The 14,308-nt window shown below is 47.9% G+C and overlaps 1 protein-coding gene across 1 annotated transcript; it reads right to left on the reverse strand.

Annotated features, from left to right (window-relative positions):
- Positions 1 to 963: 963 nt before the first annotated feature.
- LOC144987785 (bone morphogenetic protein 2) lies at positions 964 to 5,107 on the reverse strand. The gene is made up of 5 exons (XM_078937204.1): positions 3,194 to 5,107; positions 2,899 to 3,038; positions 2,324 to 2,440; positions 2,067 to 2,235; positions 964 to 1,472 (listed from the first exon to the last, which is right to left on the reverse strand). The coding sequence occupies exons 1-5, from the start codon at positions 3,474 to 3,476 to the stop codon at positions 1,057 to 1,059; spliced, it is 1,125 nt and encodes a 374-aa protein (XP_078793330.1). The 5' UTR covers positions 3,477 to 5,107; the 3' UTR covers positions 964 to 1,056.
- Positions 5,108 to 14,308: the final 9,201 nt, after the last annotated feature.

The following is a 14,308-nucleotide window of genomic DNA, read 5'->3' on the forward strand; positions in this document are numbered from 1 at the left end:
TCCATCCATCATCCATCATCCATCCATCCATCATCCATCCATCCATTTATCCATCCATCCATCATCCATCCATCCATCCATCCATCCATCATCCATCCATCCATCATCCATCCATCATCCATCCATCCATGCATCCATCCATCCATCCATGAATCCATCCATCATCCATCCATCCATCATCCATCCATCCATCCATCCATCCATCCATCTATCATCCATCCATCCATCATCCATCCATCCATCCATCCATCCATCATCCATCCATCCATCCATCATCCATGCATCCATCCATGCATCCATCCATGCATCCATCCATCCATCCATGAATCCATCCATCATCCATCCATCCATCATCCATCCATCCATCCATCCATCCATCCATCCATCCATCCATCTATCATCCATCCATCCATCCATCATCCATCCATCCATCCATCATCCATCCATCCATCCATCCATGCATCCATCCATCCACCCATCCACCCATCCATGCATCCATCCATCATCCATCCATCCATCCATCATCCATCCATCATCCATCCATCCATCCATCCATTTATCCATCCATCCATCATCCATCCATCCATCCATCCATCCATCCATCCAGATGGATGACAGAGCGAGCTCGGTCCGGGCTCTGTAGCTGTTACCATGACAACGCGGTATCAAATAGTCCACTTTCTGTGCAAAGCGATTGAAACGGAAAAACTAAAACTATAATCAAGTTCTAAAAATGGATGAAATACTTTTTTTCTTTGGTAAGTGACCACAGTATCAGCAGGATAATGACCATAGAGGTGTCCACGATCAGACATGGACAAACTGCTTCACATCGGACGGTTCAGCCTTCCCCGCCGTCCGTTAACTTCTGATGAGGCACATGTCGGCGGGCATTAGCCCTTACTTAATGGACCCTCTTCAGCCAATCAGCAGCTTGGATTCTGGTCAAACAAACCCTGCAGCTTTGTTAAAGGAATGTCTTTTAATTGGATAAAATAATACAATATTTAAAGGTTTGCACACAAACACAGAGTTCGACCCCTGACCCCCCAGCAGTCAGTGACAGCCGCAGCTCAGCGCCACCATGTCGTCGTACTGCTTCAAAACCACGTTCTCCTCGTCGTCAAAGTACAACAAGCTGATGGACTGGAGTCTGTCAGGGACGCAGCACGGCGCCCCCACCTCGCTGCCGGGGATCCTGAGCGCGTGCATGATGGAGCGCACCGTGGCGTGGTTGGTGGCTCTCAGGCCCACCCCCAGAGGGAAGGGGCAGGAGCCTCTGCAGTGGTAGGCGTTGTACCCGCGGGGCGAGATGATCCAGCCCGACCAGCCGATCTCATCAAAGTCAACAAAGAGGGGCGCCCGCTGGCAGGACTGGGGACGAGGGCGGGCGGGGGGGTCGAAGGATGCACGCCGCCTCCGGCTGAGGTGGGCGTTAGGCTCCAGTGCAGCAGCTGCAGGCCGGGACAGTCCTGTTAAAGACGGAAATCTTTAATTCCTCAACCTCTGAGTTTGAGTGAAACCAACAGACACGGGAACCCCCCCACCCCACCCCCGTGATCCAACCGCTTGTGGGTCACCTTCAAGGGGCTGTAAAGAAACCAGGTCTGGTTGTGAGCCGGATGACACAGTTATCTTCACACCTTCGACTGAGTTTGGAGGTCCACACAAACTAGACTGTTTTATTTCCTCATTTCTAACAGGATGCAGCTGCTGTGAACATCAGTAACGGCTCCTAGTTCAGTCTGCAGGATTTGGGGGGGTTGAAAAAAGGATAAATCTGTGCGACACGCCTGCGTCTCCCCTGACCCCCCCTTACGTGCAGAAGTGTTCTGTATGACTTATCGTCTGCAGCATGACCGTAGAAAAAAATGACCATTTGCTCTCTACGGCGTCACTGAGCGCTCTACCACCTTCATATGTCCTGCAGGTCACCTGTGTGTCCCGTTCAGGTCTGACCATGTTTCACCTGTTAGGACAGCTGGGACTACTGCTTAAAAAAACCTCCCAAATCCTTCTAGCATGTTCTTGTCTGTCCACAGGACAGTCGACAGTGGAGCCTTTACCCCGGTGTGACTGGTTGACTGCTGTTCCACCATCATCTGAGAAAATAACCAGATAGGCGTTTGTGTCTGTCGGGTCTCCTGTCACTGAGCTCATCCAGGGACCAGAGGACTGGGAGGTCACCACCAGGAGGCCATGGTTCTCCTGACTGTTCCGGATCCACTTGGATACCTGAGGTTTAGAACATTCACATCAGGGATCAGGAAACGGTACCAATAGTTCTCAAAGGCATAAATAAACATGGAGGAAAGGTTTTTACGATCTGCGTGACGTGGAAGACTTCCCATCCTTGAGTGTGCAGTGGAACCAGCCTGGAGGCGATGATCTGTGTTCTCCATGGCTTCACTTTGCTGTCCAGCACTTCACACAGTGAAACCTGGACATTCACACCAGACGTTATATGTTGGAGTTTCCTGTCAGTGAACGGGGAAATTCAGCTCCACTCTATGGAAAACCATTTGAAGGACGTCCTCATACTGAGCATTCCCACATCATTACACTGACACCTCCATGAGGGCGGGGCACTAGACTGCTTGCACAGGGGTGGTGTGGCGCGGTCATCATTGTGGTTGGGTCTTTGTTTTTAACTCTTATTGTTGGGTTTAGGTATTTTAATAACATTTTTGTATCTTTTCTTAAAGCACTGGTCGGTTTCCTGTGTCGGAGAGTCCAGCGCTTTTTTGATTTCTAGTTTTCTGGTGGCGGCACTTGGCAACAACGAGGAAAGCCTAATGCCACATGGTCATATGTGTACATATGTAGAAAAAGTAAGAAAAGTTGTGGTATAACTGGATGGATGCATGGAGAATAAAAAAAGAAAACAATTTAAGGTACCTTATAAAAATGACGCCCTCGTGACTTTCCCACGCGCGGCTTGAGTTTCTTCCTGAACCAGCGGAGCTCCGCTTTGATCATCTCCTCCTCTCTGCTGAAGGATGACAAGTTGAAGAAGTGAAAGTTTCCCCCTTCATGACCTGCGGACCAAAGTGAAGATGTGAGGAAACCCCGGATGTCATGCGGGATTTACGCACAGACGTGTGCGTGCGGAAAGATTCTGCGCGGTTTCATATCTGTCACGCAAACACTCGTGAACGCACGACAGTCATCCGGCACCTGTCCGTCTGCTTACCTTTATCCTCAAAGCTGCGCACGACGGTTCCGTCCAGAAGCTCCTTCTGGCTCCTCGGACCTCCTCCGGACACCGCATCAAAAAGATCCAGCATGAACCGCGGCGCTTTTCTGCGCGGAGCCGCTGTGGGTCGGAGTGGGTCGATCAGAGGCAGCGGCTCCTCCAGCCTCCGCCTCGTCTCCGAACCGCTGGTCGCGCCCGGTGCTGCTGCGCCGCGCGGCTCTGCTGCGCGTGCCAGCAGGAGGCTGAGGAGGACGCAGAGGCGCAGAACTGCCGCAGACATCTTTACGCAGAAGAAGCGGAGCTGTTGACCTGCGGGGCGGCCGGCGCCGTTTGAATACCAGGCTGCGGCCGCGCTCACTTCCCGGGAGATGATTGGACCGTGATTGATGACGGAGACACAAAAGAAAGGTGAAAATGACCCTAGAGTCCGCTCAAAGATAAGAGAGGACTCATTTCCCGCTCATCCGCGTGCAGTCCATCTGCACCTGCGTGTTTATCAAGTCCGTGGAAATGTTACTTTCTGTGTCATATTGTTCCACGCAAATACAGTTATCTCGGTGATGTTTTTGCGCGCGGCGCGTGCGCGGCTCAGCCGTCTGTCTGTTATCAGCGTGAAGCCAGTTGTTAAGAGCAAAGAAACAATGACGCACACGGAGCGCGCTTTCTAAAGCCACCTGTTAAAACGGGCGTCTCCACAAAACCGTCCTGCGCCCCCCCCCCCCCTCTGCTGTTTGAACAGAGAGTTTGCACCGGGTCGGAGTGACGCGCTCTGCGCCCCCTCCCCCCGCGGCGGCTAATCTGAGCTGATCTCTGATCAATCAGCTGCGACAAAAGGGATCAAATTCTCCAGATGATCAGGCTGATCGATGGCGCAGTCAGATGCTGATGATCCGCGTTAGGAGAGGATGATCTCCTCTTTCAGAGGCCATCACTCACGTTTAGGGGCTCCTCTGCTCCTCTTTTATCACTTTTAGCCCCTCATGTCAGAAGCCATAAACGCTACAAACGAGGAGGTCAAAGACTGATGGGATTTGTTGACAGAAGCTCTTAAATATTTTCCTCTTTTAGCTGTTAAAGTGTTTTTTCCATTTAAAAAAAGAAAAAGTTTGGATCAGGAAGATTTTCAGAAAAGGTTTGCCCAAGAAGACTTTCGTCTGAAGCTTTTCAGACATCTCAGAGATTTTAAAACAGGTGATTTGTTATTTAAATGTAGGTTTGTCTCAGAATTCTGCCCTGTAGTGGTTTTTGTGGTGTTTTTTGTCTTTCCTGCCTACCCGGTTTCCTTAAAACACTCACAGGAGACATGATTGGGTTACTTTTTGAAGCAATACTCATATTTTGGGTATTTTAACCTCTTTATGTTTCTTTCCTGTTTATTTTCCTGAAGTCCATTTTTCACCTTGGAGTTGGATTGAAAGGTCTGAACAATAAATCAGAAATTTATCGTTATCGCAGTTTCCAGCTGGGCAATAGGCTTATCGCAAAGATGGCAAAATTCCGATAAATGGTTACGTTAAATGTGCTAAAACAATTTTATGGCAGCTTGAAGTATTTAACTAATCAAATAAATCCATTTGTGCATTTGACCAATCAGGTGGAGCCTTTTATGTATCAGAAAGTGGAACACAAACATTTGTGTGATACTGGTTAAAATGACAAAAAAACTTTCGTCAGTCTTTGTGTTTTCATCAGTTTTGTTGATTCTTTTGTTCTAAATGAGGTTTGCAGCTGGGTAGCTCGGTTGGTAAGGTAAAGGGCTGCCACGGGTTCGATTCCCGGAGGGGAGTAAACAATGGTAATGGGGTAATTACCATATCAATGGCGAGCAATTAACATCACCCAGTGGGGGTCCTTGGTCAAGACCCTTAATGCTACCGCCTCCCGAGCGCAGTTCAGTTGCAGCTCACCGCTCCCCCACACTCAAAAAACGTTCACTTTGAATGAACATAAAAAAATTATGGAAAGGATTTCCACATGATTAGATTGCGTTACTTGAACAAAAATGAATCATGTTGGTCCTACTTAATTTATTTAGGTTGGCTCAACTTAATGTATTTAGGTTCAAACTAATAAATTTAAGTTGATTCAATTTAAATAGAGCAGTTGCACCCAACTTTAAATTGATATTGTTGCTCACTCTGAAAAGAAAAAAGTTGATCCAATTTAATTGAATCACTTCAATTGGTCACACCTAAGTAAATTAAGTTTATTTAAATTGAATTTCTATTTACTTCTATAATTTTATTTATTCATCTGTAATTGATATGTTGTTCCAAAGTTACAACCAATGGGTCTTTTAATTTTCACATCAAAGACATGAATTACCCAGCAAAGTCCCACATCACAAGACAGGAGCTCAATTACCGCGAACTCTGTGTTAAGTATTGGAACATTAACAGTTTGCCACACAGGGGGGTTGGTCTTCATCCTCTACCAAACTTTAACTCATGGTGCAACAAAAAATAAACATAACAGTTTAAATCACTAGTTAAAACAGAGTAACACAGCTAGACAATAAAACCCATGGACAAAAACTCACACTTAGACCCCAATCTGCCCAGATAGACAAAGAAAATGGTATCCCACAGTTCCTTGCGATTACTAATGCATCCAATTTAATGGTATCATGTTGGATCAACATGATTGAAATTAGTAACTTTTAAATGGATTATTTTTATGTACAATCGACATGATTCATTCACGTAAGATTTACAAACATAAAATTTTCTGGTTGAAATGACAAGTTACTTTTTCGTTAACTTAATTGGCTGGTAATTTCCTTTTTTTGAGTGCAGGGGAGGGGTCACATGTATACAAGAGTTTCCCCATTGAGGGATAAATAAAGTATCAATTATCATTATTATCCAGTAAGAAGACAAACGTCTATGAACTGTAAAACCATATCATAATCAATAGTTCTGTAGATCACCAATCGTTGAGCTTCATGAATCAGATCCACAGCTCTACTTGTTACTTTGATTCCTTCTTGGTGACTTTTCAACATTTGGATTGTTTTACTGGTTTTGATGCAACCCCTAAGGTCCCACGTTGTGGTGAATGCAGAGGGACATCTGACAGAACCGAACCAAAACCAATGACAATCACCAACAGAACTTTGATGGCGGATCAGCAGTGACCCGGGTTAACAATGACCCACACTGATGGAAGGAGGCTTCTCCACACACACATCCATTGCCCTGTCTCCTTTGCAGAAGAACAGCCCCACATCATGATGATTCCAGCCCCGTGCTTCACAGTAGGTGTGGTGTTCTTGGGATGCAGCTCAGCAATCTTCCTCCTCCAACATGAGAGTTTTGGTCTCATCTGACCTCATGACCTTCTGCCAATCCTTCTCTGGATCATCCATACTGTTTCTGGAGAACGCTACACGGTCTGGACACGTGCTGAATTAAGCAGGGGGATCTCTGGACTTCTGCAAAGGTGTAAACCCATGATGTTATTGTTTGTTACCATGGTAACCTGTGTCACTGTGGCCCATTTCCTCCGTGTGGCTCTGGGCTGCTTCCACGCCATTCTCTGGATTGTCTGTTCCATCAGGCGAGGTGTTTTCGTGAGCTCCAGGTGGAGGGAGATTGTCACCAGAGCCAGTGTCCACACCTGATCCAGGTACTCAGCAACTATCAGCAGGGTGACAGGCCATGAGGTTTGAATTTCAGATGCTTAAACTCAAGTTGTAATCAAGAATCTAGAAGTGTAAAAATTTTGCAGGTTCTCTGGAATCACAGGTCTTCTAGGAAAAAAATAATTTGACATCTTTTCTGTAGTGAACTTTGAGGTTTTTAAATAGGGAAAGATTTATGTCAAATTTAGCAACAACTTGAACAATTGATTTCTTTAATTTATGTATAAACACAAATAAGACTAAATATTAGGATCACTGAACTGAAGTCTTTCAAAACTTCTTATAGTTTATGTAAATGTTCAGGTCTGGCCTACCTGGTGATGTTGGAATGGCAGGTTGCAGTGCTCCCAGCTCACCAGCAGGGGGTGCTGTTGACCAGGACATCGGAAGTGTTCTTGCAGCTTTGGAGGATCTCACCAGGGGCCTCATTTATAAAACTTTGCGTAGGATTTGCGTCAGAAGTGGCGTACGGATGAAACATAGGACGTGCGTACGCACAGAAATATTCGGAGTTATAAAACCGTGCGCACGCACATCCTACGCATCTTTCCCTTAATAAATCACAACCGATTCTAAATGCTGCGCAGCTTTTGCGGCTACATGACACGCCTATAGTTGCCCATAAATAGTCCGTGAAACGCCCACAAATTAATATTCATGGCTTGCTAAATCATGGCAAACACAGAGGGGAAATCAAAAAAAACGTAACTTCACTCAATGTGAAGTAGAAGTTATCGTTGGCGAGGTGGAAAAGAGGAGAATAATGTTGTTTGGAGGGCACAGTGTGGGCATTACTAATGCCGAAAAGGCACGTGAGCGGCAGACGGTGGCAGACGCCGAAAATGCTGCAGCCTCACAACCTTGGACCGTGGCCGAAATAAAAAAGAAATGGTCGGACATCAAAGTCGAGGCAAAAAAACGTCTAGCGCTGCATCGGCAGAGTGTGTCCGGGGGGGGGGGGGGGGGGGACCGGAGCTGACCCCTCTTGATGAGAAACTGGCCGCTATTATTGGGGAATCCCTATTAAGTCCCCCTTATCGGCGTCCTCCTCCGCCTCAGTCACCTGACTGAGACGGAGGGGACGTCGACGCGCCAGGGTCAGGGTGACACAGCTAAGAGAAATAATTCAAATGAATGCAGTCAAGTCACATGTATGCAGGCTACACAATTACAGATTATTAATATAGAACCATTTTATTTTAGTTGCTGGGTGTTCCAGCGGGGCCAGTGGTTACGATGCTGCAGCTGAGCAGCCGTCTGGACCCAGCGTCTCCACGGCACGCGGCTCTCAACCCTCCAGCAGTGGACGCGTCCTCACCGATGCAGTCCTTGAAATGCAGAGGGAAGTCAGTAGTTCAATCAGAGAGGTGGCCAAGGAGTTGGGCGAAATCAAGACCGCACTGACTGAAATAAACTGCACTATGAGGGAATGTTTGAATAAATAATATTTTCCACACCTTTTGTTGTTCTTTACAAGCGACGCATCACTTCCAAACGCTGGCGCACAGCAGCAGCAAATGGCTCAAATACGTGGGGATGGGGTTCAGGGTCGGGGCCAACACAGCAATCAGCGCCAGGGGGTAGAGGCACGTTTTTAAGCTGTGCCACATTGTGAAGCACAGCACATGCCAGCACGATTTGGCACACACTGTCACTTCCACGTGTTTCTTCCATCTGCCGACGGTGTCGCCATTTCTCATTTCACCCGTTTTTGTACGTACGCCTGGGTCAGAGCTTGCGTGGAGGACCGCACATTTTCACGTAAAGTTTGCTTTTTATAAATCTCAACTATTGCGTAGAGAGTGGCGTACGCCTTCTTTTGTGCGTACGCAACCTTTAGAAATGAGGCCCCTGGTTCAGGTAACCAGCATCAGGTCGGACAGACACTGGTCTACATTACTTTGTTGGTTTTTGCTCTGGATTTCATTATAAAGTTTTATTCCAAACATGAATGGGACTTTTTGAATATTTAAGCCTCTATCCGTTATTATGAATGGGAGGATTTTCCTTTTTTTGCGTACGGTGGCATCTTGAGGTTCCTGCAGATGTGATGGCTGTTTCTCTGCCGTGTTCGCCGCAGGCCGCCTGGCTCCACATCTGACGGCTTTGTCCACGTGTTGATGACTCCAGCTGGTGTTAAATGCAGTGGCCGGTGGAATGAGAGGCACATGGAAGGCATTTGCTGCCAGTGCTGGCCGCTGCCGCACTGAATAATGAGCAGGTTTACAGTCACAGGAAAAGTGGAAACATACGACGCCGGCGTGGAAGTCAGCCGGCGTGTTGCGTGATCTTTTACCAAACTCTACCTGCCGCCCGTAACCACAAACAAGGTGGGTCAGCTGACCTTTCAGGGGCTGCTGTAACCAGAGTTGACCTCCTTGCACACAGAGCCACACCCAGAACCAATCGTGTGGTTTCCATGCAGGATTCTGGGTCATTTGTTTCACATCATCGTTCTGCAGCAGAATTGAAAAACTTCCTGAAAGTTTCACAGGAGGTTGGAAAAGTGTCCCAAATATCCTTCATTGATAGAAAACAGCTGGGATGAGCGACGCTGAGCTTCAGCTGGTTGGGAAGATGATTTTCAGTTTAGGAGCTTGCTGGTCCGTCATCGAGGATCAGTCCAGTTGGAGTTTCTCATTGACCCCCCCCCCCCCCACACACACACACACGTTCAGGCGTTTCTTCTCTGGTTCTTGAAGCTTCTGTGGAGCAGCTTTAGTGCTGAATGCCACATGCAGACTGTCGCTCTGAACAACATGTCATGGTTTGGGTTTCTTTGCCTTAGCCTTAGCTTCCATTTGGTTTCTGTCATGTTTGAGTTCTGTTTCCTGTTTTATTTTGAAAAGCTTCCTGTTATGTCAGGGCTTTGACTTTTACTTCCCTGGTCCCAGTCTCCCGTGATCATGTTCACCTGTGTCTTGTCAGTCCTGTTTGTATTTAGGTCTGGTCTCTGCCTTCCTCTGGTGCTGGTCTGTTACCGTTGGATTCCCAGACAGTTGGTTTGGTTTGGTATGGTATGTTATGGTAGCCCTGCTCAGCAGCACTTTTTGTAGGTTTGAGTATTAAAACCCCTTTGTGACTTGGAACTGCCTGCCCCCTCATCTTTGCATTTTGCCCCCCCCCTGTTGTCTGAACGGGCTTCACATAAAAACATCAAATCAGTCCCAAATACTGTAGCTGACTATAGACTAAACTGGGCATCCGTCCCCTTAGACGCTCCTCCTTCTAACCCAAGTGAGTTCATCAGATGGCGTGTGTCTGGTCACATGATCTGTGGGTCACATGATCTGTGGGTCACATGATCTGTGGGTCACATGATCTGTGGGTCACATGATCTGTGGGTCACATGATCTGTGTCTGAAACAGTGAGGTGTGGAAATAGTCCCACATAACATGTAATATAAAGGATTCATCAGCAGACCTCAAACTGTTCCAGATGGATCCGTTGACCCTCATTCAGGTTTTCACTGTTGAAGATCTGAATTCCTGTTATAGACCTGCAGTGTTCTGTGGAGGGGGGGGTCTGTGAGGAGGGGGCTGAGCTCGGTTCCGTCAGTCGGACCTGATACCACGGTAGAGAGTGGGTTTGTGCCGTGGTCTTACTGCACGCCGCAGCTGAACTCTCTCAGTCTTTCAGCTCCTTTAGAAAAAGAGGTTTCATTTGGCAAAGGTTGGGGTTTTCTGACTCCTCCCCCCACCGTACCGTTCTGTCCTTGAGCCAACCAGACGCCGCTTCCTCTGCTTCACTGTGGTTTTGAAGATCTTCCTGACGGCGTGGAGGTTTGCCCTCCTAACCTGGGTGGTGTTTCCTGAAAGCACCTGCTCCTCATCATGGAGGTCATGATCATGCTGGAGCTCCTGTGTTCTGCAGGAACTCATGCGTGTCTGATTGCTGAAGTGCTTTGGTGTTCTTTCCCTTGTTGGAGCTGCACTTCTGTGTTTTTATTTAGTCTGTGTTCTCGTTGAGAAGATTTTGTTTTTCTTTCTGCATGTTGTTCAAGTTCAAAGCTTTGAGGGAGGAGCTTATATGTGCAGGAACCAAAGTTTTCAGTGACTTTTACCAGGAAATGGTTGCTAATCCTTAAAGTCTGTAGTCCCATCTGTCCCTACAGGTGATACGGCTGTCTGTCAGTTATGATGAACAAAAATAACTATCTATAGGACATAAATGTTTAATAAATACTCAAAGCTCCTGAAGTAAAAAAAAGAGAAAACAGAAATGATTCTGAATAGTTATGAAGCAGGCTTTGCTCCACATGTGGTTCCATGTTTAACATGAAGAAGTTCCTCTGTGCTTCACCTTAAGGCCGTCCCTCTGCTGGGGATCCTTCCTGTCGTGGGTCCTTCTCCGTTTGTCTTTGTTCTTCTGTTTTGAAGATGGACCTCATGCAGCTCCTGAGCAGCAGCTGCAGATGAAGAATCAAACATCTGGAGACTCGTCTTCCTCTGTGTTGAGGAAGAAGAGGCTTCATCTGATGGTGAATCTCCATTCTAATCCATGAAGAGTCAATGTTAGTCTGATGCTTCAGTGGGGTGAGGGTGGGGGTCTCCTCTGTAATATGCAGACCTTTGAGGGTCTTCCAGCAGAAATCCTTTCTTCATCTTCATCTTCATTTTCATCTTGTAGTAAAAGTTGCAGGTCTGCTTTATGTGACCAAATAAAGAGGAACATCTTTATCTGATGTCAATCATTTTCTAGAGCAAACAGGTTTTGGGTTGACTAGCCTGAGTTCAGAGCTTACCACATGCTAGGTTAACTGGAACAGGCCCCCGGGGGGGTTCCACATCCATAAATAATATTCAGGTCCCAGATGTCATTATGCAGGCTGCTTACTGCCTTGTAGACACTTAAATTATGGATGAGGACATAAATAATTCACTTTATTATTTAAATCAGTGTTTCTCATCTATGTGGAACAAGAAATACAAACTAGACAGAAAAAATTAAGGTTTTTACTCATAAACCAAAATAAACCCTAAAGTTTTCACCTTCACCAAGCAGCAGTAAATTCTGGGATGCGTCGTGTTGCCAGATTTCCTGTAGTTGTTATGTTTATCACCACCACTCATCTGATGGAACGACGGCGGCTTGTCACGTATGGTCAAAGATTAAGACCGCCAAACGTCAAACAGACACGAGCCACGGCTCCAGTCTTTCATCACCTCCAAAAAACGGCAAGCTGAGCCACAATTCAAAAGACTGTTGAGGGCAACCGCAGTACAGAGGTAGAGCGGTAGACCTCTGATGGCAGGATCGCTGATTTGATTCCCACTTTGCCCAACTTTGTGTTGAAGTGTCCTTGGGCAAGTCACTGAACCCCACGTGGTGGTTAAGGTAGGAACCAGTGTTTGGCGACATTGATGTGTGAATGTGTGTTCATGGGTAAATGGGACTGTGACTGTTAAGCTTTTAGGACCTATAGAGGTGTGTTGGAGGTGGAGGTGTGTTGGAGGTGGAGGTGTGTTGAAGGTGGAGGTGTGTTGGAGGTGGTGTGTTGGAGGTGGAGGTACGTTGAAGGTGGAGGTGTGTTGGAGGTGGAGGTACGTTGAAGGTGGAGGTGTGTTGAAGGTGGAGGTACGTTGAAGGTGGAGGTGTGTTGGAGGTGGAGGTACGTTGAAGGTGGAGGTGTGTTGGAGGTGGAGGTGTGTTGAAGGTGGAGGTGTGTTGAAGGTGGAGGTGTGTTGGAGGTGGATGTGTGTTGGAGGTGTGTTGAAGGTGGAGGTGTGTTAGAAGTGGAGGTATGTTGAAGGTGGAGGTGCGTTGAAGGTGGAGGTATGTTGGAGGTGGAGGTACATTGAAGGTGGAGGTGTGTTGGAGGTGGAGGTGTGTTAGAGGTGGAGGTGTGTTCATGGGTAAATGGGACTGTGACTGTAAGGCTCTTAGGACCTTTAGAGGTGTGTTGGAGGTGTGTTGAAGGTGGAGCTGTGTTGGAGGTGGAGGTGTGTTGGAGGTGTGTTGAAGGTGGAGGTGTGTTGAAGGTGGAGGTGTGTTAGAGGTGGAGGTGTGTTGGAAGTGGAGGTGTGTTGGAGGTGGAGGTACGTTGAAGGTGGAGGTGCGTTGAAGGTGGATTTGTGTTGGAGGTGTGTTAGAGGTGGAAGTACGTTGAAGGTGGAGGTGTGTTGGAGGTGGAGGTGTGTTAGAGGTGGAGGTAGGTTGAAGGTGTGTTGGAGGTGGAGGTGTGTTGGAGGAGGAGGTGTGTTGGAGGTGGAGGTTTGTTGAAGGTGGAGGTGTGTTGGAGGTGTGTTAGAGGTGGAGGTACGTTGAAGGTGGAGGTGTGTTGGAGGTGGAGGTGTGTTAGAGGTGGAGGTGTGTTGGAGGTGGACGTGTGTTGGAGGTGTGTTGGAGGTGGAGGTGTGTTGGAGGTGTGTTGGAGGTGGAGGTGCGTTGAAGGTGGAGGTGTGTTGGAGGTGTGTTGGAGGTGGAGGTGTGTTGGAGGTGGAGGTATGTTGAAGGTAGAGGTGCATTGAAGGTGGAGGTGTGTTTGAGGTGGAAGTACGTTGAAGGTGGAGGTGTGTTGGAGGTGGAGGTGTGTTAGAGGTGGAGGTGCGTTGAAGGTGGAGGTGTGTTGGATGTGGAGGTATGTTGAATGTGGAGGTGTGTTGGAGGTGTGTTAGAGGTGGAGGTACGTTGAAGGTGGAGGTGTGTTGGAGGTGGAGGTGTGTTAGAGGTGGAAGTGTGTTGGAGGTGTGTTGGAGGTGTGTTGGAGGTGGAGGTGTGTTGAAGGTGGAGGTGTGTTGGAGGTGGAGGTGTGTTGGAGGTGGAGGTGTGTTGGAGGTGGAGGTATGTTGAAGGTGGAGGTATGTTGAAGGTGAAGGTGTGTTGGAGGTGGAGGTGTGTTTGAGGTGGAGGTGTGTTGGAGGTGGAGGTAAGTTGAAGGTGGAGGTGTGTTGGAGGTGGAGGTGCGTTGAAGGTGGAGGTGCGTTGGAGGTGGAGGTGTGTTGGAGGTGGAGGTGTGTTGGAGGTGGAGGTGCGTTGAAGGTGGAGGTGTGTTGGAGGTGGAGGTATGTTGAAGATGGAGGTGTGTTGGAGGTGGAGGTGCGTTGAAGGTGGAGGTGTGTTGGAGGTGGAGGTGCGTTGGAGGTGGAGGTATGTTGAAGGTGGACGTGTGTTGGAGGTGGAGGTGCGTTGAAGGTGGAGGTGTGTTGGAGGTGGAGGTATGTTGAAGGTGGAGGTGTGTTGGAGGTGGAGGTGCGTTGAAGGTGGAGGTGTGTTGGAGGTGGAGGTGCGTTGGAGGTGGAGGTGTGTTGAAGGTGGAGGTGTGTTGGAGGTGGAGTTGTGTTGAAGGTGGAGGTGTGTTGGAGGTAGAGGTATGTTGAAGGTGGAGGTGTGTTGGGGGTGGAGGTGTGTTGAAGGTGGAGGTGTGTTGGAGGTGTGTTGAAGGTGGAGGTGTGTTGGAGGTGTGTTGAAGGTGGAGGTGTGTTGAAGGTGGAGGTGTGTTATAGGTGGAGGTGTGTTGGAGGTGGAG

Source organism: Oryzias latipes, chromosome 19, assembly GCF_053564925.1.
Source record: "Oryzias latipes strain Hd-rR chromosome 19, Olatipes_Hd-rR_3.1".
NCBI lineage: Eukaryota > Metazoa > Chordata > Actinopteri > Beloniformes > Adrianichthyidae > Oryzias > Oryzias latipes.